This window comes from Macrobrachium nipponense, chromosome 46 (assembly GCF_015104395.2).
Source record: "Macrobrachium nipponense isolate FS-2020 chromosome 46, ASM1510439v2, whole genome shotgun sequence".
NCBI classification, from domain to species: Eukaryota; Metazoa; Arthropoda; class Malacostraca; order Decapoda; family Palaemonidae; genus Macrobrachium; species Macrobrachium nipponense.
The window spans coordinates 31,454,952-31,479,625 of record NC_061106.1 but is presented as its reverse complement, the minus strand read 5'-3'; the positions used below and the strand labels follow the sequence as shown (position 1 = coordinate 31,479,625).

The 24,674-nt window shown below is 41.1% G+C and overlaps 1 protein-coding gene across 1 annotated transcript in view; it reads left to right on the top strand.

Annotated features, from left to right (window-relative positions):
• LOC135214871 (dnaJ homolog subfamily C member 2-like) overlaps positions 1–24,674 on the top strand; it is an 89,781-nt gene that overhangs the window by 58,059 nt on the left and 7,048 nt on the right. The window contains exons 5-9 of the mRNA XM_064249291.1: positions 1,791–1,880; positions 11,652–11,740; positions 13,995–14,120; positions 14,868–14,955; positions 22,747–22,875. Of these exons, the coding sequence (XP_064105361.1) occupies positions 1,791–1,880; positions 11,652–11,740; positions 13,995–14,120; positions 14,868–14,955; positions 22,747–22,875 (522 nt within the window). The remainder of the gene's footprint in view (positions 1–1,790; positions 1,881–11,651; positions 11,741–13,994; positions 14,121–14,867; positions 14,956–22,746; positions 22,876–24,674) is intronic.

The window sequence follows — 24,674 nt, the reverse complement described above, 5'->3', positions numbered from 1 at the left end:
CACCAGCATTACAGGTCTCTACCTCGCTGGCAACTCTAGTAAAGCAGAAGCAGACTTTGGTGACAGTAATCACGAAGTCGGCTATGCTAACAGGTGAGGAACCAAGATGTATATCATCTACTTAATTTAGTTTCCTAAAAATCCTATTCTGTCTCTTCCCACCATCCGAAGGTGGGATTCAGCTATATATATATCTGTCAGGTAAGTTTCATGAACAAAATGTTATTGTTATAATACAATAAGTTTGTTTCATACTTACCTGGCAGATATATATAATTAAAGTGCCCTCCCACCTCCCCGCCTCAGGAGACAGTGGCACTGATAAAAAATATGAATAGAAAATGGGAATGGTTCCTGATATCGCCTCCAGCGGCGGGAATGGGTACTACCACCTGGCCGCCACTGCGTGTGCCGCGAATTTTGAAATTCTGTCGGACTTCAGAGAATACAGCTATATATATATCTGCCAGGTAAGTATGAACAAACTTGATTGTATTATAACAATAACATATTAAAAACATTTCACACTGTTACGACAATAATAATACATTAGAACATCCATTACCTTAAATAAAATGAAACAAATCAAAGTAACTTGAAGAAACCCCAATCGCACAGCAAGTGTAAACATTGCGTAGCTATTTGTAGTACAGTAATTGAGAAGGATGCGTTCACTCTGACAGTTTTGTATTTACCGTGGTTGTTCAAAAACAATTATGGTATGAAATCTTTATTTAACATTTTAAATAGAATAAAAAAAATTTTATTTAATAGTAAATATGTATTTAAAATCCTTCAAAATTACTTGAGTCATCGTCACTTGAATTAAACAATTCATCAGACAAATTATCATTCACGGTTTCATCATAAGGATCCCAGTTTGAATCAAATGAGCCTGTTTATGCCATAGAAGAACCAATGGTCAAGGAATATTCCAACATCATAATAAAATACCTGCACGTCGTTTTAACAACCCAATCAAAACATTAACTTGAGTGGCAGTTTGTACATACATATATACGTAGGCTGTTATGCAGCGTTAGTTAGCGCTTTGTTTGCTTACATTACACTTGAGTAACGTATCTTTCGTTTCGTAATTTCTAATCATCTTTTATATATTACACAGATTTGTTAATATACTGAGTATAATACCTGTATTTCTTATGGTAAGTAGAGCAACATGTGTACCATAGTAACATTCAGGTTATTTTATGATACGTTTGACACTGCTGCTTATTTTGAGCGTACGGTTGGCCTCACATTTTATAGGTCGACTAATATACCCGTTATTAGTTAAAATCATAAAAATTTACTCAGAATTGGGGGTTCGACTTAGCTTCCGGTCGACATATACGCCGAAATATACGGTAATCACTGGTTCCATGCAACGTAAAAGCACCATACAAACAAACAATATGTATGGAAAATGTGTTATCTTTATTTTTATCTGAAAATACCAATTTCCTATGATTTCATTCATATTTTCTCTAAGGTTGTTATGACTTATGACTGCAAAGAAGTATCAGAGTTTATGTTCTAAAAGGTTTTGAAAAGATTAAAGGATCAGTTGACTGCAATAAAATCACTTGAAAAGATAGAATGACTCAGTGAAAACCTCACATTCATTCTGTTTGTGTGCATTAGTCAAACTGGAGTATGGATTGGGAACATTATTGGTGCATAAAGCTGGTAAAGGGTGACATGTCTAAGATTGATGACAGCAATAGTATTACTACTATGTAGAGAAATTAAAATTTTAAATATTATTCCATATTTTTTATATTCTACAGGTATTTACACCGATGTTTGAGCGAAATGCCAGATGGTCAATCAGAAAACATGTCCCTGGTCTTGGTAAACCAGATGATAGTAGACAAAAGGTAAGGTATTTGTTGAATATCAGTAGAAGAATGGAAAACATAATTAAAATTGTAAAGTATTTTCGTGTGATACAATATTAGTGAGGGCAAGGGAACTTTTGAGTTGTAGGGAATTATCACTATAGGTAGTGTTAAAAAAGGTGGATATGAGAAAAAAGTACATTGTTGTCTTGTTAGTGTTATAATTTTGAAGCTCTGAAAAGAAAATATAGAAGTGGCCTAATTACTACCATACAATAGCACTGACTTAAAATGTTTGTTTCATCACGACTCCAATAATTATATACAGGTATGTCTGTATCATGTCCTGCATGTTCCCAGGTTCAGTTCTATCATGCAGAGGAATGTAGTTGTTCTATGCATATGTATCCTTTGGATTTTCAGTTGCATCTCAGCCAATACATTCATCTTTTTTTCTCTAGAGGCTACAGCTTTGTAAGTGGCCTTTTTCTTGTACTCGATGTGTTTACAGAGGATTACTATTCGGTTACCTAGTGATGTTTAATTGTTTATTATTTTGTGGTGATCATTTATTTCAGCCATTTTGTCTCTTCATTGCAGTCAGTAAGTGATAAAAAGAAAATTCTGTTATCAGGAGAATTCTGTTGTTACCAGGATTGTTTTTGACATGTGAACTTCACAAGGTGCAGCTGTGTGTTGTTAACTTGGTCATCCTAAGAATTTAACTGTTTCTCATACCTGTTTCATTCCAGCCTAGGAATCCTGTGTTATCTATGTAATTTCACAACTTTTATCCGTTGACCATTAGTATTCTCAATTTTTACTGTGATTTTTTTCCTCATATATTATTTAAGTAAAGAGCTGACAAGCTTTGGTAAGTGGGGAAGGTAAAAATCTCAAGGCAAAGTTCAATCCACTCCTTGGTCCTGCGTCTGCATGCATTTGACAGAATCACAGCTTGTTTATCAGTAAGTGCCAAATACTACATATCAGAGTTGTGATGTTCGTAGGATCATCGGTATCCCATCTGTTTGACAGTGGAAGAAACCAGTTCTGGCCGTTGAGTGCTGTCACAGTTCTGTTAGAGTTTTTGAGCGTTCCTTTCCCTTTGCTTTTCAGTGCTATTTTCCATAGCCATCTTTTAGTTATTTATTTCAGCTGGTTTTTTTTTTTGACTCGAACCCTATGTCATGGTTATGGAAATTTTATATTATGTACTTGAGTCATCAATGTCATATGTTATTAGCAGTACCATTATTATAATTGTTAACAGTAGAATACAGTGCAGTAATTACCTTTTATTGATCTTTGGGTAAAGTAGATTTTTTGCAAGTGTTTCAGTTATCTTATTATTTAAGTGTATATTTTATTGGATATATCTCATAATTTTTTGCATAATAAATAAACTACTTAGTAAGATGTTAATTACCATAGTTAGTTTTCAGGATTGTATTCCCATTTACTTTAGTCACCCTGTTTTGAAATTTGTTTCCTGTACTTCCACAAAGAATAATTATACAGTATTTTGCTTTTTTTCTGTTCTTCCAGTAACTTTTTGTAAAATCTGTTTTTTCATACATTCAACTTCCCTGTCAGATATATACTTAGCTATAGACTCCGTCGTCCCCGACAGAAATTCAAATTTCGCGGCACACACTACAGGTAGGTCAGGTGATCCCGCCGCCTGCCGCTGGGTGGCAGGAATAGGAACTATTACCATTTTGAGCCAGATTTTCTCTGTCGCTGGTACTAGTAACACCGTTTGCTAGTTCCTCCTGACTTGATTTTCGAATTTCATTATGCTGTTGATCTTTTGGACTGCTATTTGGTGACGTATTGGATCTTTGGTTTGGCATACGCTATTGTGGACTGTTTTTGGATTTTGGTTTTGGAATTTCTCATTATGTCTGAAGTTTCGATTTCGTTCAGAGTGTGTGTGAATGAGAGTTGTTATGTGAGACTACCGAAAGCTTCGGTGGATCCTCACACCACTTGTAAAAATTGTAGAGGGAATGTATGCTCTCAATTGAATACATGTGATGAGTGCAAGGATTTGAATGAGGAGGAATGGAAGTTGCTTGATTCCTACTTAAGAAAGTTGGAAAGAGACGGGGCTAGAAAAGCCTCTTCCAAAAGTGTAAGTAGGTCGGTCTCTAACGAGCCAGTTAGCAGACTATTGCCTATTGCTAACCCAATTGTTTCCTCCCATACAGCTTTACCTTCCCGATTATCTGACTCGGCAAGCTCAACATCCGAAATTGCGAGTCTGAAAGCTTCGCTTAAGCATATGGAGCAAAAAATTAAGGAACTGGAAGGTAAGTGCAGTGAAAGTGTTCCCAGTGAAGTGGAGGGTGCGTCTGATCGGCTCTGTCTCGCTCCCAGGCCTAGACCTCTTTCAAGCTCCCAAGCCCAATGGAGAAGGAATGTCGAAAGCCGCAGGGAGGTTTCAGAGAATCCCCACTGGTCAGACGTCCCCTCGGCAGACCCTGTAGTTACGTCCAGGGCTGCCAAGGATAGTCGTTGGAAAGACGTCCTTAAGCAGTGTTTTTCTTCGTCTGATTCATCATCTAAAAAAGGATGGAGTTCAGATATAAAAGATTGTCGGAGACCTTCGAAGAGTATCGTTGGAAGTTCTCCGTCATTTTATTCAAGCCCTGAAGAATTTCCGGAAGAATATCCTCCGGAAAAGAGAAGGAAGGAGGTTTATTCAGAAGCTCCTTCTCCTTCGTCGGAGATTGGAAAGAAGGATGTAGCTACGAAGATTTTGGAGGATATGCAAAAACAGATATCTTCGCTAGTAGGAGTTCTTAAATCGGATCCTCCTAGAAGGAAGGATAGATTTCTTCCAATTAAAAGATCCCGTCCTTTAGAACTCTCTGAGAGCTCGGACGAGGCGCCTGCCAGGAGCCTGGCGCCAGCCAGACGTCAGGCTACTGTCAGGCACAAATACATATAGATATCTACATAAATCTCCTACTAGAAGGAAAGCGCCTGAGGCATCTGAGTCGAGGCGAGAATTTGAAACTCCCGAAATCGGACGAACTCCTGAAATGAGGCGCAAAGCGCCTGGAGCGCCTGAAGTGAGGCGCAAAGTGGCTGAAGCTCCTGAAACTTCTGGAGCGAGGCGCAAAGCGCCTGGAGCACCTGAAATGAGGCGTAAAGCTCCTCAAATAACGGAAATGAGGCGCAAGGCGCCTGAAGAGCCTGAAGCGGCTGAAAGGAAACGTAAAACTCCTGGAGAGCCTGGAGCGTCTGATAGGAGTAGAGCGCCTGGAGAGCCTGGAGCGTCTGATAGGAGAAGTAGAGCTCCTGGAGAGCCTGAGGCGCCTGAAATGCAAAGCGCCTGGAGAGCCTCAAGCTTCTGAAAGGAGAAGCAAAGCGCCTGGAGAGCCTGAGGCGCCTGAAACGAGGCGCAAAGCGCCTGAAGAGCCTGAAGCCCCTGAATGGAGGCGCAAGGCGCCTGGAAAGCCTGAGGATCCTGAAACAAGACACAAAGCGCCTAGAGCGCCTGAAATAAGAAACAAAGCGCCTGGAGTGCCTGAGGCGCCTGAAGCCAGGCATAAAGCGCCTGAAGAGCCTAAGCCTGTTTCCAAATATCGAGCGCCTGACATCCATCATATGACAGGCAGGCGCAAGGATTTATACAATCCAGGATATGATTCGGACGAGTTATCGGAATTTGAAGCGGACTTGGAGGCTCCTCTGTGGGATTTTTCTCAAGATCATTTTCCCCAGCCCCTGACAGGGTCTCTAGGTGTCGCACAGGCGATCGTAGCCCCTGTCGGGAAGGAATTGATCATGAAAAAAGGGAAAGACATTTAAGGACTTCTCCTGGTAAGGACGAAAGGTGTCGCACAGGCGACCGTCGTCCTTGTCAGGAAGGCCTTAGTGTAAAAGAACAACATCGGCCTTCTCCTGGCAGAGACTCAAGGTGCCGCACAGGCGGCCGTAGCCCTTGTCAGGTTGCAGTTGGTGTTGCTACAAGTCCTTTACATTCCCGAGAGAGGAGTCCTCCGGTCGCACACTCATCTCCGAATAGAACTCAACCAGAATTAGAAGATGTCTCGGACTCTGAAGAAAACAAGGGGGCAGGTCTTACAGATTATAAGACATTAACAGCCCTCTTGTTAAAAGAATTTGGAGAGTCTCTGAGTCCTGCTGCCCCTCCTTCTCCTCGGTCTTTATTTTCGAGTACGAAGGCTGCAAAGCCTTCCTCTTTCTTGAAGATGCAACCGACCATATCAATGAAGAGGGCTTTGCAGTCGGTCGGAAATTGGCTTAAAACCAAGGAGGAGGCGGGAAAGACTGTGTTTACCTGTCCCCCTTCCAGGCTATCAGGAAGGAGAGGGATTTGGTATAGCACAGGAGAATCTACGGGACTTTCTCTTCCCTCATCTGCTGAAGCGGACTTCTCGACCTTGGTGGATTCGGCAGAAGGAGACATGCACTTCCATCGGCCAAAACAAGCTGGACAATGTCAGAAATGGACCATCTCCTCAGGGAATATTCCATGTCTTGGAAGTTTTTAACTTCCTAGATTGGTCCCTTGGGGCTTTGGCCAAGAAGATGCAAGACCCTCAGTTTTTGGAACCAGAAGTCTTGCATAGTGTTTTGGCATGTATGGATAAGGCAGTGCAGGATGGATCGGCTGAAGTGGCATCCCTGTTCGGGACAGGAGTATTGAAGAAGAGGTCTGTCTTTGGTTCATTTCTTACCAAAGCAGTCTCTCCAGTACAGAGGGCTTCTCGTTTATACGCCCCTCTGTCTAAACAGCTGTTTCCTTCTCAGTTGGTAAAGGACATTTCCCATACGCTTACTGAGAAGGCAACACAGGATTTGGCGGTACACTCTGCTAAGAAGCCTAGACCAGCTGCTTCTGTCTCGAAGAGTGCCGCCCAGACCTGCCCAACAGCCCTTTTCGAGTAGAACTTTTAGCCGAGCCCCAAGGAAGAGAGGAGGAGAAAAGAGGAAGATCTTCCATCAGAGTTCCAAGGAAGAACGCTAAATGAGGTTCCAGTCCTCCAAACACCATAGGGGCCAGGCTTCTGAAATTCTCAGAAGCATGGGCTTCAAGGAAAGCAGATTCTTGGTCCCTACAAGTTCTAAGGAAAGGATACTCATCCCCTCCAAAAACAGACCTCCATTGACGACGACACCGAGGGAGCTGTCAGCGAGATACAAAGACCCTGTAAAGAGAGAGACCCTTCTTGGGTTGGTTCAGCAAATGTTGGAGAAGGAGGCCATCGAGATAGTACAGGATCCACACTCCCGGGGTTTTTACAATCGCCTATTTTTGGTGCCGAAAGCCTCGGGGGGGGTGGAGGCCGGTCCTGGACGTGAGTGCATTGAATCGCTTCGTGTAGAAGACAAAGTTCTCCATGGAGACATCCAATTCAGTTCTCTCTGCTCTCCGTCCAGGAGATTGGATGGTCTCCCTCGACCTACAAGGTGCGTACTTTCACATCCCCCTGCATCATTCGTCGAAGAAATATCTTCGGTTCATGGTACAGGGAAGGATTTATCAGTTCAGGGCTTTGTGTTTTGGCCTCTCGACGGCTCCTAGGTGTTTTACGGCGTTGAATTGAGGAACATAGCAAGATGGCTGCATCTAAAGGGGGTGAGGATATCTCTTTACTTAGACGACTGGCTTAGAAGAGCACAGACAAAACAAAAGTGCTTAGAGGACTTAGAGATAACTCTTCAATTGATCAGATCTCTCGGATTGCTCGTAAACCTCGAGAAATCTCACATGATCCCCAGTCAGACTATCGTCTATCTGGGATTTGGATGGATTCTCGGGGGTTTCGGACGTATCCATCCCAGGAAAGAATTTTCGAAAGGGTGGGAAAAAATCTCGGTCTTCCTAGAGAAGGAACGAAGCTCAGCGAGGGAATGGCTCAGTCTTCTGGGCACCCTTTCCTCGTTGGAGCAGTTCATCTCTCTAGGGAGGCTGAATATGAGACCCTTGCAGTTCCATTTAAGAGGAGTTGGAACAGAAGAAGAGATCTTTTGGATACCTTTCCTAAAGGAGAGAGTATCAAAACCACTTACGATGGTGGTTAGAACCTCTGAGAAGGAACGAAGGAGTGTCCTTGTCTCTTCAGAACCCTCACCTAGTGTTGTTCTCAGACGCTTCGGACCACGGGGCTGGGGTAGCAACAACTAGGGACGAAGGAGGTGTGTAGGCAGTTGGACAGAAGAACAGAAGGCCTGGCACATGAATGCAAAGGAATTCTTAGCAGTACACTTGGCACTGCAATTTTCGAGAACGAGGTCAGAGGCGTGGTGGTCCAAGTCAACTCAGACAACACCACGGCTCTGGCATATATAAAAAAACAAGGGGGGACACACTCTTTCTCCCTTTACCAACTAGCAAGGGATCTGTTTGATCTGGACTGAAGAAGAGGGGGGGGATACGACTCCTGACGAGGTTCGTTCAAGGAGGAAAGAACATAAGAGCGGACAGATTAAGCAGAAAGAACCAGGTCCTTCCAACAGAATGGACCCTTCATTCGCAAGTCTGCCAGCAACTATGGTCTCTTTGGGGGAAGCTCAAGTAGACCTATTGCAACATTCTATCCAAAGAAGGATGGAGAACTTTTGTTCGTTGGGGGACGATCCCAGAGCCTTATCCATAGATGCCCATGCTCCATGGATTGGAAGGGCATAGACGCTTAAGTGTTTTCCCCCATTCAAGAAGCTGGGGGAAGTAATGAGAAAGTTCGTGTCCTCGGAAGGAATGAGGATGACATTGATCGCTCCTTATTGGCCTGCAAGAGAATGGTTCACAGAGGTACAGGAATGGATAGTGGACTTCCCCAGATCTCTTCCCGAAAGGACAGATCTGCTCAAACAACCCCACTTCGAAGAGGTACCACAAGAATATCCACGCTCTCGCTCTGACTGCCTTTCGACTATCGAAAGATTGGTCAGAGCGAGAGGCTTTTCTCGCAAAGCGGCAAAAGCAATTGCTGGAGCAAGAAGGTCCTCAACCATGCGGATATACCAATCGAAGTGGGAAGTTTTCCGTAGATGGTGTAAGGCGAAGAGGCTGTCCTCCTCCGATACCTCTGTGACCGAAATCGCTGATTTTCTTTTGTTTTTTACGAGAAGAATCTCATCTGGTAGTGTCAACCATTAAACGGATTATAGGAGCATGTTATCAGCTGTGTTCAGGAATAGGGGCCTGAACATAGAGAATGACAAAGATCTGCATGACTTAATTAGATCATTTGAAACTACAAAATTAAGAACTTCTCTCACCCCTAGTTGGAATCTGGATGTGGTTCTCAAATATCTTATGTCGGAGAGATTCGAACCTTCCGATAAAGCTACTTTCCGGGGAGGGCTTAACTAGAAAATGTATTTTTTCTTAATAGCTCTCGCCACTGCGAAAAGAGTGAGTGAGCTGCAAGCGCTTGACTCGAGAGTGGGTTTTAAGAAGGATTCAGCTGGATTGTTTCCCTTTAAGCCTTTATTTTTGTTAGCTAAATTAAAAATGAAAACCCCTCGAGACCATTGACCTAGGACTTTCGAAGTAAAAGGGTGCTTTCTCAATTAGTTGGGTAATGAATGGAAAGAACATTATGCCCTGTGAGAACTTTGAAGTTTTACCTGCAGAAGAAGAAGCAGTTGCAGGGTTGCAATCAAAGTTTATGGTGTGCGGTTAAAACCCTAAAAGAGCGATGTCAAAAATGCCTTAGCATTTTTTTGTTAGAAACATTATAACTGAAGCCCACATGAGTTGTGATAGTGAAGCATATAAGACCTTAAGGGTAAAAGCACACGAAGTACGTGCAGTCGCTACATCATTGTCGTTCAACAAGAACATGTCAATGACGATCTTAGCGGCCACGTATTGGAGATGTAACTCAGTGTTCGCCAACTCACATTACTTGAAAGATGTGAGGGTAACATATGAGAGATGCTTCTCTCTAGGACCTTATGTATCAGCGGATACAGTGCTGGAAAGGAGAAAGGAGAGAAGACTGATCCTTAATATTAATTTTTGTCCTTATATTTTATATAGTGTGATTTTAAAATTAGCTGGGTGTTGAGTTTTATGTTGTTTGAAAGGTGTTTGGGGATAACGCCTTTCAATCATATATACTAATCCACGGTTAGGATCGGGTGATCGGGATCAGTATTTTACTCCTTTATATGGCCCAAGAGGCATAGGTATATTGTCATGTAAGTTGGAATAAGACTCCAGTGGACAATTGCCATTAGGTTCTGTGGAGTAAGTGGATAAGACCCCATTGACAGTCCTTTCAATAGAGTTCTCAACCATAGGGCACACCCTCGCTGAAGCTTTTTTGAGGCGAAGCAGACTTCTAAGCACAAGCTATGAAATCTTCCGCCTAAACAGGTAGGAACTAGGGTATTGTTAATTAACTTGTATTACCTACAACATATGTTGTTTACCTATCAGGTCAGTAATTAGCTGTCTCTTGCCCTCCGCCAAAGGTGCCAATCAGCTAAGTATATATCTGACAGGGAAGTTGAATGTATGAAAATGATATTGTTATTGTACAATAAAGTTTCATACATACTTACCTGGCAGATATATATGATTGTATGGCCCACCCAGCCTCCCCTCAGGAGACAGGTGGAAGAGAAAATCTGGCTCAAAATGGTAATAGTTCCTATTCCTGCCACCCAGCGGCAGGCGGCGGGATCACCTGACCTACCTGTAGTGTGTGCCGCGAAATTTGAATTTCTGTCGGGGACGACGGAGTCTATAGCTAAGTATATATCTGCCAGGTAAGTATGTATGAAACTTTATTGTACAATAACAATATCATATTTACCATAATTATATCACTAAAAGTTTTTTCTGTGATACCTATATTTTCCTGCTTTTTCCTTTTTATGGAAATTTTCTTTGTAGCTAAGTTAATTATACCCTTTACTGTTTTTATGTAGTTGTATCTGTCTAGTTTTACCTGTTTTGCCTTCACAATTCTATACTTTAATCCCTCACTGCTCACAAACTGGCACTGTCATTCAGCTGCCACATTGCCCATGACCTCTTCAGATGGAGGTGATGGTGATAGAAGGAAAAAGTTCAACGAACTTGATTTTCGTCTTTACAAGTGCAGTGAGGCAGTAGAGAAATGGGACTTTATTTTGCAATTCTTATGGCACCACTGCCAGTCATCTGCATTACCCCCACCAGCCTCCAAGGTGTCATTCTTTCAAGTAGCTCTCTTGTAAGCAGACAAGTCCATCAGTCATATATGTACGTAGTGATTTCTCTCCTTTAAGTAATGCTGTCTTATTTTCAACACATAACCATGAAACCCCCGTACTTCAGTCGCTAGACAAAAAACTGCTGGGTGTGGGGACTCTGGAGACCACGAATGTAGTCACATGTATGATTGATGGGTTTTGCATAAAAATTTTATATTTTTTAATAACTGTATTGAGGTTTGTAATATTTTATTCCGAGTAGGTTAGTATAAAAGTTATTCAAATAAAATCTCAGGAATTGCTTTTTGATGGAACTTACTTTTACAACTATTGTACTTTCTGTACATTATAGAAAACCTTTAAAATAATTTGAAATTTTAATAATGTACAGTTTTATTAATAGTATATTATTAAAATATTTTTTGTAACATTTTTCAGATTAAACATTCTTAAAAAATATACATTCTGTATAGACAAAAATGAAGGCAAAATTATAGACAAAGTGAGTAGGATGAAAAACATTTTATATGATTTTAGAAAGTGGGAGTTCATTTTTTGGGAAATATGGTAATGCTCTTCCAGATACTGAAAAATGTTGATAATCAATTTTTATTCCAGGTTGATAGGTTTTATTCATTTTGGTATGATTTTGAGTCGTGGCGAGAGTTCTCGTACTTGGATGAAGAGGAAAAGGAAAAAGGACAAGAGTAAGTACTGAACTTCAAGCATATTAATGTTAGTGTGTTCTTCCGCAGTTGGGAAATCTTCCCTGACTCGCATAGATATAAAGAAAACATGATTGATCTTGGTGTGAGACCTAAAGAAAACATGACTGATTTGGTGTGGAAGGTTTGGAATATGCACAATAAAAGGTTATTTATAATTACCCATTAACTATTCTGATCTTGAATTTGAAGTTGGAGCTAGAATATGTTGATGGATGAATGACTGATCCATTATAATTGTGAATCTTTAGTAGTTGTTTATGTCTGTAGCTGTTTGATATTTTATGGATGAAGTGATAAGAGAAGCCAGAGAATTAATATGTCTGGGTGGAAGTTTATATGTTGAGGAACTGAGTACTTTGTAATCAGTTAGTCAGAGAGACGATCAGAGGGAAGATATAAAGAATGGAACACAAGTTGAAGATATGATTTTCCAAGGCCTGGCAGGTAGAGAGCAGATTGGAGAAATATTTTATGGAGATTTAAAGGTTTTTAATTATCTTCTTGTATGAAAAACTCACAGGCATTCTGGATACGTTGTTACCATGTGGAGAATTACAGCTCTCTTAACTGTGTGGCTGTTCATAACAACATGAGCAATCATATTATGCCCACATTGTAGTCTGGGGTTATCCTCCAGACTCTCAGTCCTTTGTTCACAAAAGAAGAGCACAAGACTTTACGACCCTAGCACTACCCAGACCCTCAGTTATCGATCCTTGAACCACCTCATAATTGGACCTGCCAAGCTGACTGTAGCTCTGTTGAAGGGTCCCAGTATTGTTTTCAATATCTGGTTCTGAATTTCCTTGAATATTTTTTCTATAATGTGTATTTTGTGTATCTGTAGTAGGTCTTTTTTGTAACCGGTATCCTGCTTTTGTCTGTACTTTTTAGAATTAAGGATTGGCTTGTTAACATTATTGTTTATTTTATGTTTTTATATATGTATTTACATATATTCAAAATTCAAGTTACTACTTTTGTTATATGCATGGGTTATCTGTGGTACTTTGTTGCAATTGCCTTGTAGTAATATCATTCAGTTTAGTTTAATTCCTCAAAGTAGTAGTGTTCTTGGAACATTTCTATTTGTTGTCTATAGTAGTGACGTGTAGCAAGGTTTAGAGAACAAAATGATTACTTATGCTTATGATACTAATCTTTTAGCTGTTGTTCCTTCTCTGTACCTTAGGTCTGTGGGTGTAGAATCCTTGAATAGAGGTCTGGCACGTATTCATGAGTGGTGTAGGCTTTGTGGCATGAAGCTCAACCTTTTTAAAACTCAAAGTATGAAAACCAGCTCTGGACTTGAACAACAACAAACATTCTGTGCACTCTTCTTTACCCAACCTAGCTGTTTTTACTCAATACTAAACAGGCTGCTTCAGCAAACAGTGTCATTTTCTTAGTTGTTTATCTTCAGTGCAATTGTGGATCTTCTGATCTCACTCAGGCACCCACAAACACTCTAAAACCCCCCCAAAACAGAAAGGAATCACCGGCTTAAAAAAAAAAAAGGGTGGGGGGGGCCTTGGGAAGGAGGAAAGCAAAAGTGAACATCTACTTTCCAAGGCGGTTGAAGAAAGACTGAATGCATCACAGGGTTCATGTGTGGTTGGTGACCACTCTCCACTTCATTTACACCTGAGTTGCCAGATGCCACAGATTCCTTTCGTTACAATCTTTGATTGTTTTTAATCGGTCCAGCTGGCACTAGAAGATTTATCCTATTGTTAAGGCCTTAAGTTTGTTAGCTATGAAAAATATAAATTGATTAAAAATCTGTCATATTTATAGTGGGCTATAGAATAGGCATACCTGATGCTTTCTAATAACAACTAATATTTTGTGAAAACTTTGCTTAGGGTAATCATTGTTGCCAAATAGGATGAATAAAACTAAAATACATTGTTTCATTGTAAGGAAAGCAGTTTGGACACTTGAATTATGAAAATATTTAGAACTGCAAGTTAATAGCAAAAGAATTTTTGACTGGAAGAAATATACTGATGTACATTTTTGTGGACTGAGTGAGAACAAGTGAGCCTGCAGTTGCTGTCATTTCCTTATGGTATGAGAGCATATTTATTGACAAATAAGGTATCATAATGATTTCATGTATAATAAGTTTTAGTTTCTCTTTAGACATTTGGTTTGATGTAGTGTTTTGCCATTTATGAAGAGTTTTAAAGGGTTTCTGTGTTTGTTTCTTACGATGTTGTTTTCATTATAGTCGAGAAGAGCGACGTTGGATAGAAAAACAAAACAAAGCAGAAAGGGCTCGACGTCGAAAGGAAGAAATGTCACGACTTCGGAGATTAGTTGATAATGCCTATGCTTGTGACCCAAGAATTGCAAAGTAAGAAGCTGTCTGTCAGTGTTTTGACCATCAAAAATGTTTTTAAAATTTTGTCACTGATATTTTCCAAAAGATTAATGATTGCACAAGAAATCTCCTTTATACTCATATTATTTTGACCAGAGATTTTTTTTATCTGAGCAGATGGTGTTTCAGTAAAAATAGGTATTTATTAGATAGTGTATGAGAATAATGGTGTAAAGATAAAACTTTTTATACAAACCTATTAAACATAATCACCCACGTTCCATGTAAATTAGACCAAGTTTTATATGTTTGTTCTTCTGTAGAAAATGTTGTACATTTTAGTAACTGTTTTCATGTAAAACTACTGTGTTTGGGGTAATAGACCTAGGTAATGAGATTGTCATTTTACTTACAAAAGACAATGATTTGATAATGTAAAGTGTATAGTATTTATTGTCTGAAATTGACTGTGTGTTGAAGATATTTTTGAATCTCAATAGGTTTATATAAAGCACTGTGGATTTTTGTCTCTAGAGAATAGTCTGTTAACACAGTTTTTTTTTATTTATGGAGTACACTTACTTGGGCCATGTTTGTCCTTTGTGGGCTCTGTTTTATAAGGAAATTTTCATGTTTTGATATATATCTCCTTAGGTATACTTGAATTAGTTTTAGTGTAGCTATTTTTTATAATGAAGAGCAAGTTTTATTTTAATGTAACACGGCACTGAACTTGTGATTATTGTATCTTGTCTAAACTTATTGTTCACATTTCAACAGGTTTAAGGAAGAAGAGAGAGAAAGAAGATTAGCACAGAAAAAGGCAAAGGCAGATGCCCAGAGACAGAAACAGGAAGAAGAGGAAAGAGTAAGTTAGAAATCTGTTGAATATGACAAATTTGTAACTAATTTATTTTTATCATAACTAACAAACCTGAGGTCTTAACATTAGGATTTACTAGTGCCAAGCTGGAAACCGGTAGAATTAAATTAAGCTTGTGTGATCCAGGGACTGTTGGCATTTATACCAGGTCACGGGGCATGTATACCCAGAATGCCCTCGGCGTCGTGTGACCGACCCGCCAGTTATACTTCTAACCCAGTTAGACTGCCAGAGGGGTGGTTCGAGGTGGGTCCTTTAACTGTTAAAACCTCAGGTTTGTTAGTTATGAAAAATACAAATTAGTTACAAATTTGTCATTTGTTCATATACGAAACAAACCTTCGGTCTTAACATTAGGGTAGACTTACTTATTGGAGGGAGGTAAGTCTGTAACTGACTGGGAATTTGCCACCTAAATCCATTTCTGAATATTAGGAGAATTCTAAGAGAATGGACTATAACCTTTGAACCAAAGATATAAGGAGATCTATTGGTTTCCCTCACTGGGTGCTGGTATCATGCCATGGTTTATAAACTATGGGGAAATAGGGGACCGCCTATTCTCATAAACCACTCTTGTCCCTTGTGTCTGGATCTACCATCACCCCTCCCTTCTAACTACCAAGAGGGGTGTGTTGCTATTGGAAAGTATACTATACTCTAACAACTTTACAGTATGGCTGACCACCTCACCTGCATCTAGTCCGTTCCAGCTCATGATGGTACTCTCCTTCATACTGCCCGTAGGTAAAGGAGTAGAAAGAAAGTAGTAAAGACAAAAAGACCAGACATCCCATTCATTCTACTTTCATACCTTCATCTTAGACTAGACACAAACTGACCCGCCATGGGTACTGGATGAGCTATACCACTTGCTGGGCCGCCACCACTGGACCCAAGGAAAAGGTATCCAAGGATCTATGGGCAACATCTTTTAAATAAAAGGAAGTGAAAGTCGTTTGACATTTCCAAACACCAGCTTTCAGAATTCTCTCGACAGACATATTCTTCTTGAATGCCAAAGAGGCACTCAAGCCCCTGATGTCATGAGCCCTAGCCTTCTCCTGGCTATCTGACCCCTTACCTTCTGTCATGTAGGCATTCCTGATCGTTTCTCATAGCCAAAACAATATTGTATTCCTGGACACTTCCTTTTTGTTCCATCCTGTACTTACGAACAACCTCCTGCACCCCGGCCTGAGGTGCCTTGTCCTCCTTAAGTACTCTCTTGTTACCCTGACGGGACACGGAAGCATCTCATCTTTGTCATTATCTACAAAATCGGCCAGAGAAGGTATGGAAAAAGAGTCAAACCTGCCGTCCACTACTGATGGGTATTGAGTCTTGGCCACGAATTCTGGCACAAACTCGAATGCCATTGACTTCCAACCTCTCGAGTGCTTTACCATAGAAGACAGGCCATGTAGCTCCCCCACCCTTTTGGTTGAAGCTAGGGCCAATAAGAAGACTGTCTTCAGGGTCAGGCTCCTATCTGTGGACTGCCTTAGTGGTTCGTAGGGGGTTTTGTCAGATTACTCAATACTATGGTCAAATCCCAATCTGGGGCTTTCAGTTCCTTTGGTAAACATGACTGCTCAAAGCTCTTCATCAACATGGCCAACTCCCATGAAGATGAAATGTCCACGCCTTTCATGCATAAGACCAAGGCTAGAGCCGCCCTGTACCCCTTCACCGCAGACACAGACATATGCCTTTCTGTCCTGAGATATATCAGAAAGTCTGCTAATTGCTGAGTAGTGGTACCGAGCGGAGACAAGTTCCCTCTACGACACCAATCACAGTATGCTGACCATTTTCCTTAGTATACTGCTGCCGATGACTTTCTGATATTTCCTGCCATGTGCACTGCTGCTTTCTGCAAAAACCCTCTCACTCACAAGAGATACTCGACAGTCTCCACCCGTGAAGTGATTGGGATTTCACCAACCAGTGGTACCTCTCCACGTGAGGCTGACATAGCAGGTTGTTCCATGGTGGTAACTCTCTTGTTACGTCTATCAGGAGTTCCAAGAGGTCCGGAAACCATTCCGCCTTTGGCCATAAAGGAGCTACCAGAGTCATTCTGAGGTTCTGAGACCTCATTACCCTGTTCAGAACCTGACGGATTAGACAAAAAGGAGGAAGTGCGTAGATGTCCAGATTGTCCCATGGGTGTTGTAGAGTGTCTTCTGCTACTGCCTCTACGTCCGGGACTACCGAACAATACACTCCCAACTTCTTGTTGTACCTGGTTGCGAATAGGTGTATGGTCGGCCTTTCCCACAACCTGAGCATTTTGTCCACAACTTGTTGGTGCAAGGACCACTCCATTCCCAGGATCTGATCCCTTCTGCTCAACTTGTCGGCCACTACGTTTCTTTTTCCCAAAATATATCTGGCCCTGATGTCTACTACGTTCTCTACAGCCCACTGATGAAGTTGAACTGTCATCATATGAAACTGTCGAGACACTAGACCTCCTTGTTTGTTTATGTAAGCTACTACTGTGGTGTTGTCTGACATCAAAACCACTGAATGTCCCTGCACCCTCTCCCTGAATTCCTGTAGTGCCAGAAATGCTGCTTTTATCTCCAGCATGTTTATATGGAGTTTCCTGTCCTCACCGCTCCATTTTGCTGAAACCATCAGTTCCTCCATATGCGCTCCCCAACCTTCTAGTGACGCATCTGAGAACAGCAAGAGATCCGGTGAGGGTTACTGAAGGGGAACACCCACTGTCAGATTGCTGTCCTTCACCCACCACAGCAGGTCTTTCCTCACTTCTGCTGACAAGGGAGTATGCTTGTACGGGTGGTCTACTATTGGCGACCAGAACTCCTTCATCCTCCATTGTAGAGACCGAAGGTTTAACCTCCCTTGTGGTACTAGCTTCTCCAAGGAAGTTAGAACTCCCAGTACTACCTGCCACTGTTTTGCTGGCTGTGTTTGTTTTTCTAGAAAGGCCTTCACCACTTGTTTGCATTTCTCTACTCTCTGGTCTGTTGGGAATACTCTCTTTTATTGTGTCTATGACCATTCCCAGAAACACCAGCCGTTGACTTGGATCCAGCTGCGACTTCTCCCGATTTATCACAATGCCTAAGCTGTGACAAAACTGTAGAAGGGTCGCTCTGTCCCTGAGTAATTTCTCTCTGGACTTTGCTATCACCAGCCAATCATCTAGATATCTTAGCCTAATCCCCTGAGCATGCGCCTATGTCGACACGAGAGCGAACACTCTTGTAAATTCTCTGCAAGACTGAAGCGGAGAAATTTCCTGGAAGACTGATGGACTGGGATCTGAAAGTATGCGTCTTTCAAGTCCTTGAAAGACTCATAAAGTCCTTGATCCTGACTGCTTGTAGAGCCGTCTTTGGTGTTTCCATTTTGAACCTGGTTTTTCTTATAAACAGATTCAAAGTTGACAGGTCTATTACTGTCCTCCAGTCCCCTCTGGCTTTGGGTACCAGGAAAGTTCTTCTGTAAAACCCCTTCGATGGCATGGAGACTTGTTCCACAGCCCCTTTTTCCATCATCTTCACTTCCTCTTGCAGAATAAAAGCCTTCTGAGGTTCTTGAGCATAAACGAGGTGAAGCAATGGCTGTCCTGTCAGGGGTGGGGATACTTCGAATGGAATCAAATACCCGACTCTGAGAACCTCCACCACCCACTGCTCTGCTCCCAGTTCCTGCCACACCTTCCAGTGATTTGCCAGGCAACCCCCCACTGGTGTGGCCGAGTGATGAGAGGCGCCTTTCCTATCGTCTCGAGCCCCTTCCTCTTCCCCTAATCCCCCTTCCTCTGTTATTTCTATTGTGAAAGGGCCGATGAGTCAATTTCTTTGGGGAAGAGGGCCTTGTTGCCCTATTAGGGATATTATGCCTCACTGGCTTCTTCCGAGGTATTTGTTGTTGCCTTACTTCCATAGGATTAGCCTGACTTCTAGATGTTTTCCTGACTACCTGCTGTACCAACCTATCGTTAGTGTCCATCCTTCTCCTATCTATGGCCTCTGGTAACAGCAATTGCGACTTTAAGATATTCCCATTCCTCATTGCTAGCAGGGAATCCAAATCAACAGTGCGACTTAGCCTGGCCAAAGCTGCATCCCTCCTCATTAAAAGGATATTAGCCCAAACATTGGCACTTGAATTTGTCAAGTACGCAATTGCTTTGGCACCTGATTGTAGCAATCTAATGAACAGTGATTCATCCACTGCCTTCCTCGTCACTTCTGAGGATGCAATCTTTGCAACTGCTGTCGACCAAAGATCCAACCAAGAAGCAGTCTGAAAGACAGAAGAAGCTGTTACTTCTAATGTAGCAGCCTCTTGGCAACTCATTGAAGGGCATTCCATTTTCACTTGATCTAAGGTTAATCCAGGCCTTAACCTTACCACACTTGGGTTAATTTGTCTAGCCAGTAAAGGAATCATCGGTGTCATATAATATTTTTTATGTTTCATCATTGGAGGGGGTATAAACTTGAACGATCTATTCGATCTTAAGGAATTATCCCTTCCTGCAATCCGTGCGTTTACGTGTTGTAAAACGGACTCCGCATGATTTGAACAAGGCAACTCATACAACACCTTGGTATCCTTTTTTTGCACCAAACACAATGTCAGTCCCGGAGGAAGCATACTGGCAGGTGTTTCCGTTCTCTCCGAAAGGTTATTGAATTGATGAATGAAATCAATCACCTCGGCATACGAAGCCAGAAACTCTTGGTTCTCTCCTTCCTCCGGTTCTAGCGTACTGTGCTCTGCCATGGGAGACGCTATCTCACTCCTGTCCCCTGACAACCGTCCAGGTGCTTCGTGGCCGTCTGCCCCTACGGCCGCGGCCACGGCTTCTTTGATCTCCGCTGACCGCCGACAGCTCAATCCCGAACAGTCAGCAGGAGAACGAGACCAGCTCACTCCTTCTCTGCTTGCAAATCTAGAGCAAGAATCTCGCCTATTTCTCCAAGATGAGGGCTCTTTCAATACCGAGTTCACTTCCTCTTCATGACGATTAGTGTCGTCTCCAACGACCGTCAGAGAATTAGGCCTTGATTGTTCATTTAGGCAAGCAACGCCTTCCACCAACGTATCAGACGAGGTTGCCAGCTCGCTATTTTTTCGACCCCTTAATAGGAGCCTTATCATCTTTCCTCCATATTTTAAACGGTCTTACAGGCGAAACTGGTATCTGTGCTCTATCCTTTGCTGCACTTTTTGACAATGACTCTGTAGATTTTCTTTGACTCCTTATAGTCTACTGGCAACTCCGCTTGTTCGGACTCTTGTAAGCAGCTTCGTCCACTAGCTTTGAGCTTACCAGCCACTGACTTCCTGCCTTTCTTGCTGACTGGGATGTGACTGTCCTGGCCCGAAGAAGAAGAAGAATTCACTCTTCTCCTCTTGACCCGAGAAACAGTCGCGAAATCCAGTATCCTCTGACTGGTACACGCCGTGACGTCATCGAACTTAGCGATGACGCCAAGTTAAAAGAAGAAGACGAATCACGCCTATTCTTTTTGCCTTTCTTATTAATTTTCTTCTCTAAATCCTGTAATTTCTTCATTGCAGTGTGTACTACCGAGTCAGAAAGCGTATTTGAGTCCGGAGGCAGCGAAGAAGACTGAGAATCAGTCGGCTGTGACGTCATCGCGTCTGCCATGTCGGTGTGTGACGTCACCAATCTTGTAAGTAGAGATTGGGCTGCTGCTGCTGGCATCCCTGCGTTTGCAGCAAAACCACCCCCAACGTTCTGCATCGTCGTAACCAAAGAAGTTGTTGGCGTAGCCGCAACATTATTTCCCATAAAGTGCAAACCCGGGGGATGAGGAATATTCAGTGCTGCCGGATTCTGCTGGAACCGTGACGCCATATAATGCGACAGCAACCCTTCCAAGGTTGGTACGCCTGGAAGGCCTAGCGCCGCCCACGTACCCTCCAACCTGTTCGAATCGGGAGCCGGCACCTGGAACAAAGATGCCGATGCTCCCCTCCCTCGCTGCTGCGAACAAAGGAGCGTAAATATTATGCATCAAATTACCCAAAACCCCTCCTGGCGTTTCCAAAAACAAACCACTAGGAGAAACTGAAGGGGTATGGGACAAATCAAAGGCCGGTGGCAAAACATACGGAGCAGTCTGGTGTATTTCCGATACAAAAGAAGCCGACGACGCTTGGTCACCCAAAGATGGCGTCGACCCCTTTCTTTTGTACTGGCTTTTGTCATAAAACTTCCTCCACTGTTCCACCGACCAACCACGACAAACAGAACAAGGATTAGTAATTGTACATACATTTTCCCTGCACCTACCACACGTTGGATGAGGATCCGTCGACACCCAAGTTAGGAATCTTGAACAAGAAAAGCCACTGACTCCAGGGCATTTCCTTTGTCTCGTCTTCAAAAGGGAAGAAGATCCCGACGGCGATGCACAACACTCCATCTCTCCACTTACACACTCTTACAGCTCACACCACACTGAGCACACTCAGAAAAGGAGAATTAATAAGAAAAATGAAATTGGAATGGATAAAAAACGGGCAAACTAAAACCGGCTTTAAACAGATAGACAGAGAACACGTCCTATCTAAAAGGCGGTAGAAAGATAACAGGCGGGTCGGTCACACGACGCCGAGGGCATTCTGGGTATCCCCGTGACCTGGTATAAATGCCAATAGTCCCTGGATCGCACAAGTTTAATTTAATTCTACCGGTTTCCAGCTTGGTGCTAGTAAATCCTAATGTTAAGACCTCAGGTTTGTTTCGTGTATGAACAATTTTGTTTTATGTACAGTAGATGGAGACAGGTTTAATCATCATTGAGTGAAATGTTTTGTGTTGAAATGCTCTTATTTATAGATATTTTTTCAGAAATAAAAGGCTACACGCATTAAGTTTTTCTTGAAAATTGCTATTATTGTGGATATAATCACCATTACATTGCACTACAGTGTAATACAATAATATAACTATGTTATATATTTTTAAAATGTACTAATACTGGTCATTTAGAAGATGTGCTTTATCTTGTTCAACTGACATGAAATTTTTAAAAACTTGAGTAGTGGGGAGATTAGCATTAACTGTGCGTAAAATTTTGAGGAATAATTTAATTATAGTAATTGTTAGTTTGTTTTTAAATAAATATCTTTCGCAGAAGTTGAATAGCACTTATAATCTGGCTAGCAAACTTAATCCGTCCTGTTAGACCATTTAAAGTATGGGTTGATCTGTTATATTGATGGGACCATCCATCCATCCATGTCATCTGGTAGAGAATTGAAGTAGGGACTGCAAAATCAAATGTTAGGTTTATAACCTGATATTTTGTCATCTACGAACTTATCCCATTGGTGTTAAAGATACACTAATCCTTTTTTCAATATACCATATCTTCCAAGACATTGGCAGTCACGGCTTCTGATATTTTCTGATCCTTTCCAGATGCATGAGTACTATCCATGTTTCTCCCTTGTGCCCACCTTCCTATCTGGCATAAGCTTTCCAGTTGCGTCCATCCTAGCACTTGCTTGGATAGAAGCATTAGTATGGTAATATATAAAAATTTTGAAGACACTTCTAGCATTTTCAAAATATCTGACTCTTTGCCCACTCCTAAAATTCTCTCATTTGTAACTCTCGCTACTTCTAGCATACTAATCCTCTGCCATTTACATCCATTGAACAGAACTGACCAAACATATTTGTTTCCCATTCTTTTCATATGTTAAGAAGGTTGCTCCTAATGTAAGTATATATTTGTGCACTTTCAGATACGCAGAGAAGCAGAGGAAGCAGAAAGAAAGAAGAGAGAAGCAGAAGAGGCAGAACTGAAAGCAAAGCAAGATGCTGAGAAAAAGGAGAGAGAAGCACTTAAAAAGGCTTTCAAGAAAGAGAGAAAAGTATGCATAGAACAATTTTACATTTGGGAGTTTTTCTCATAATACTGACAGGAGAATACAGTTGACCCCCTATATTTGCATTCTTAAGATTCATGGACTCGCCTATTCGCAGGCTTCTCCATGGATCATATCTATCCATTATTCGCGGAAAATTTACCTACTTGCGGTATTTTTCACCTAGAAATATTAATTACTGTATTTCCATGTCATAAAATGTGCAGGTATAAGCATTATTAGAGGGTTTTTCTTGTGTTTGAACTAATAAAATAGGCAGTTCTAAGCATTTTTAGAGGGCTTTTAACTATTTGCTGATTTTAGCTTTTGGTGGGGGGAGGGTGTTTTGGTATGCATCCCCTGAGAATTCAGGGTTACACTAATTAGATTTGTATGGCATCATTAACAACAATCATTTATGTCAAACTGTTTGTGCCCATTCAATAAATAAGCTTATATTTATATAAGCTTTAACCCTTAATGAACGGTCATCATCATATGAGTATCTGTAATAGTTATGAGTGATGGACAAGCTGACTCATATGGGTGTTAATATTACTTGCCATACGATTTGGATGAATTTAGTTGCAAAGATGGTCATATCACTTCATTGATTGATAAATGTCTACATATTGGCAACTTTAGTAGCTCAGCACAGGACAGAGGGCAATGATAGTATGTCAGTTATAATTGTAATTTTGCAAAGAAAAGAGGAAAGAAATATCAGGAAAATGTATTCTCAGAATTTGTTACTGCTTTTAGTTCTTATATCTGGTATGATAGTGTGAACTGTAATTATAATTTTACAAAATAAAATAATGTTAGTTATTAGATAAAACATGTACAGTATTGGTAAAATTTATGAGCGTCTTGGAAAAGAGGCCCTGCACAGGGTTGTAAAGATTCACTTTTAACTTCCCGTAGAAGGTAAAGGAAAAATTTTTTAAAATTTGTTCTTACACCATGTTCATTTTTTCCGTTGATGTGTTTTTTTCTTAGATTGGCTAACCTTAAAGTTTGCCTGGTCTTTGGGGTGTCTGTAATAGATATTTAGACCATCCCTCAAGGGATAATAGTAACTGATGTAGGTGGATATCATTTTACCAACGTTTGAGGTCATATACCTCAGCAAGATCTGATTTGTCTTTTGCTCAGAATATTGTTAGAAAAGAACAAATTCTGAATATATTTATTGTGAAATAAATATTTACAACGCATCCTTAGATAGAGAGTTGTGACAACATTCCCCCTTACCACCTCAAGCAAGACTGAATGTCTCTCAGCTCACTCCGACTCATACAGCAATCTGAAGAGTTGCCAATGGTTAGAAATGGAACAGAGTAGCAGTGTCAGATATGAATGTTACATAATACAAAGAGATAGAAGAACACAAAAGATAATAGGCTTGCTTGGTTTATGGAGTCACCATTTTAGGCAAAGGCTATAACTATGCTTAATATCCTGGTAATACAGAAAAAGAAATAATGTTTTTTCTTCACTATAATACTTTAATACCAGTAGGTATGAGTTTTAGAATAACTTTAGTGGGAAGATTAGGGAAAAAGAGGTATTTTTATTTTTTCCAGAATGCTCACAAAATTTTTGATGCAGTTTGTATGCTGGCCAATACGGCACTTTTGTACGAAATCCAGTTGATTTATCAAGTACAGTATATGCCATAAATGCCATAAGAAGCTAGCTATTCCATGAATGTTGAATTAGTATGAGGAACATTTGCTGAAATATGAAAGTAATTAGATTGTAGTGGTCACTTTATTGTGTTGATATTAACCTTTTTCCTTTTG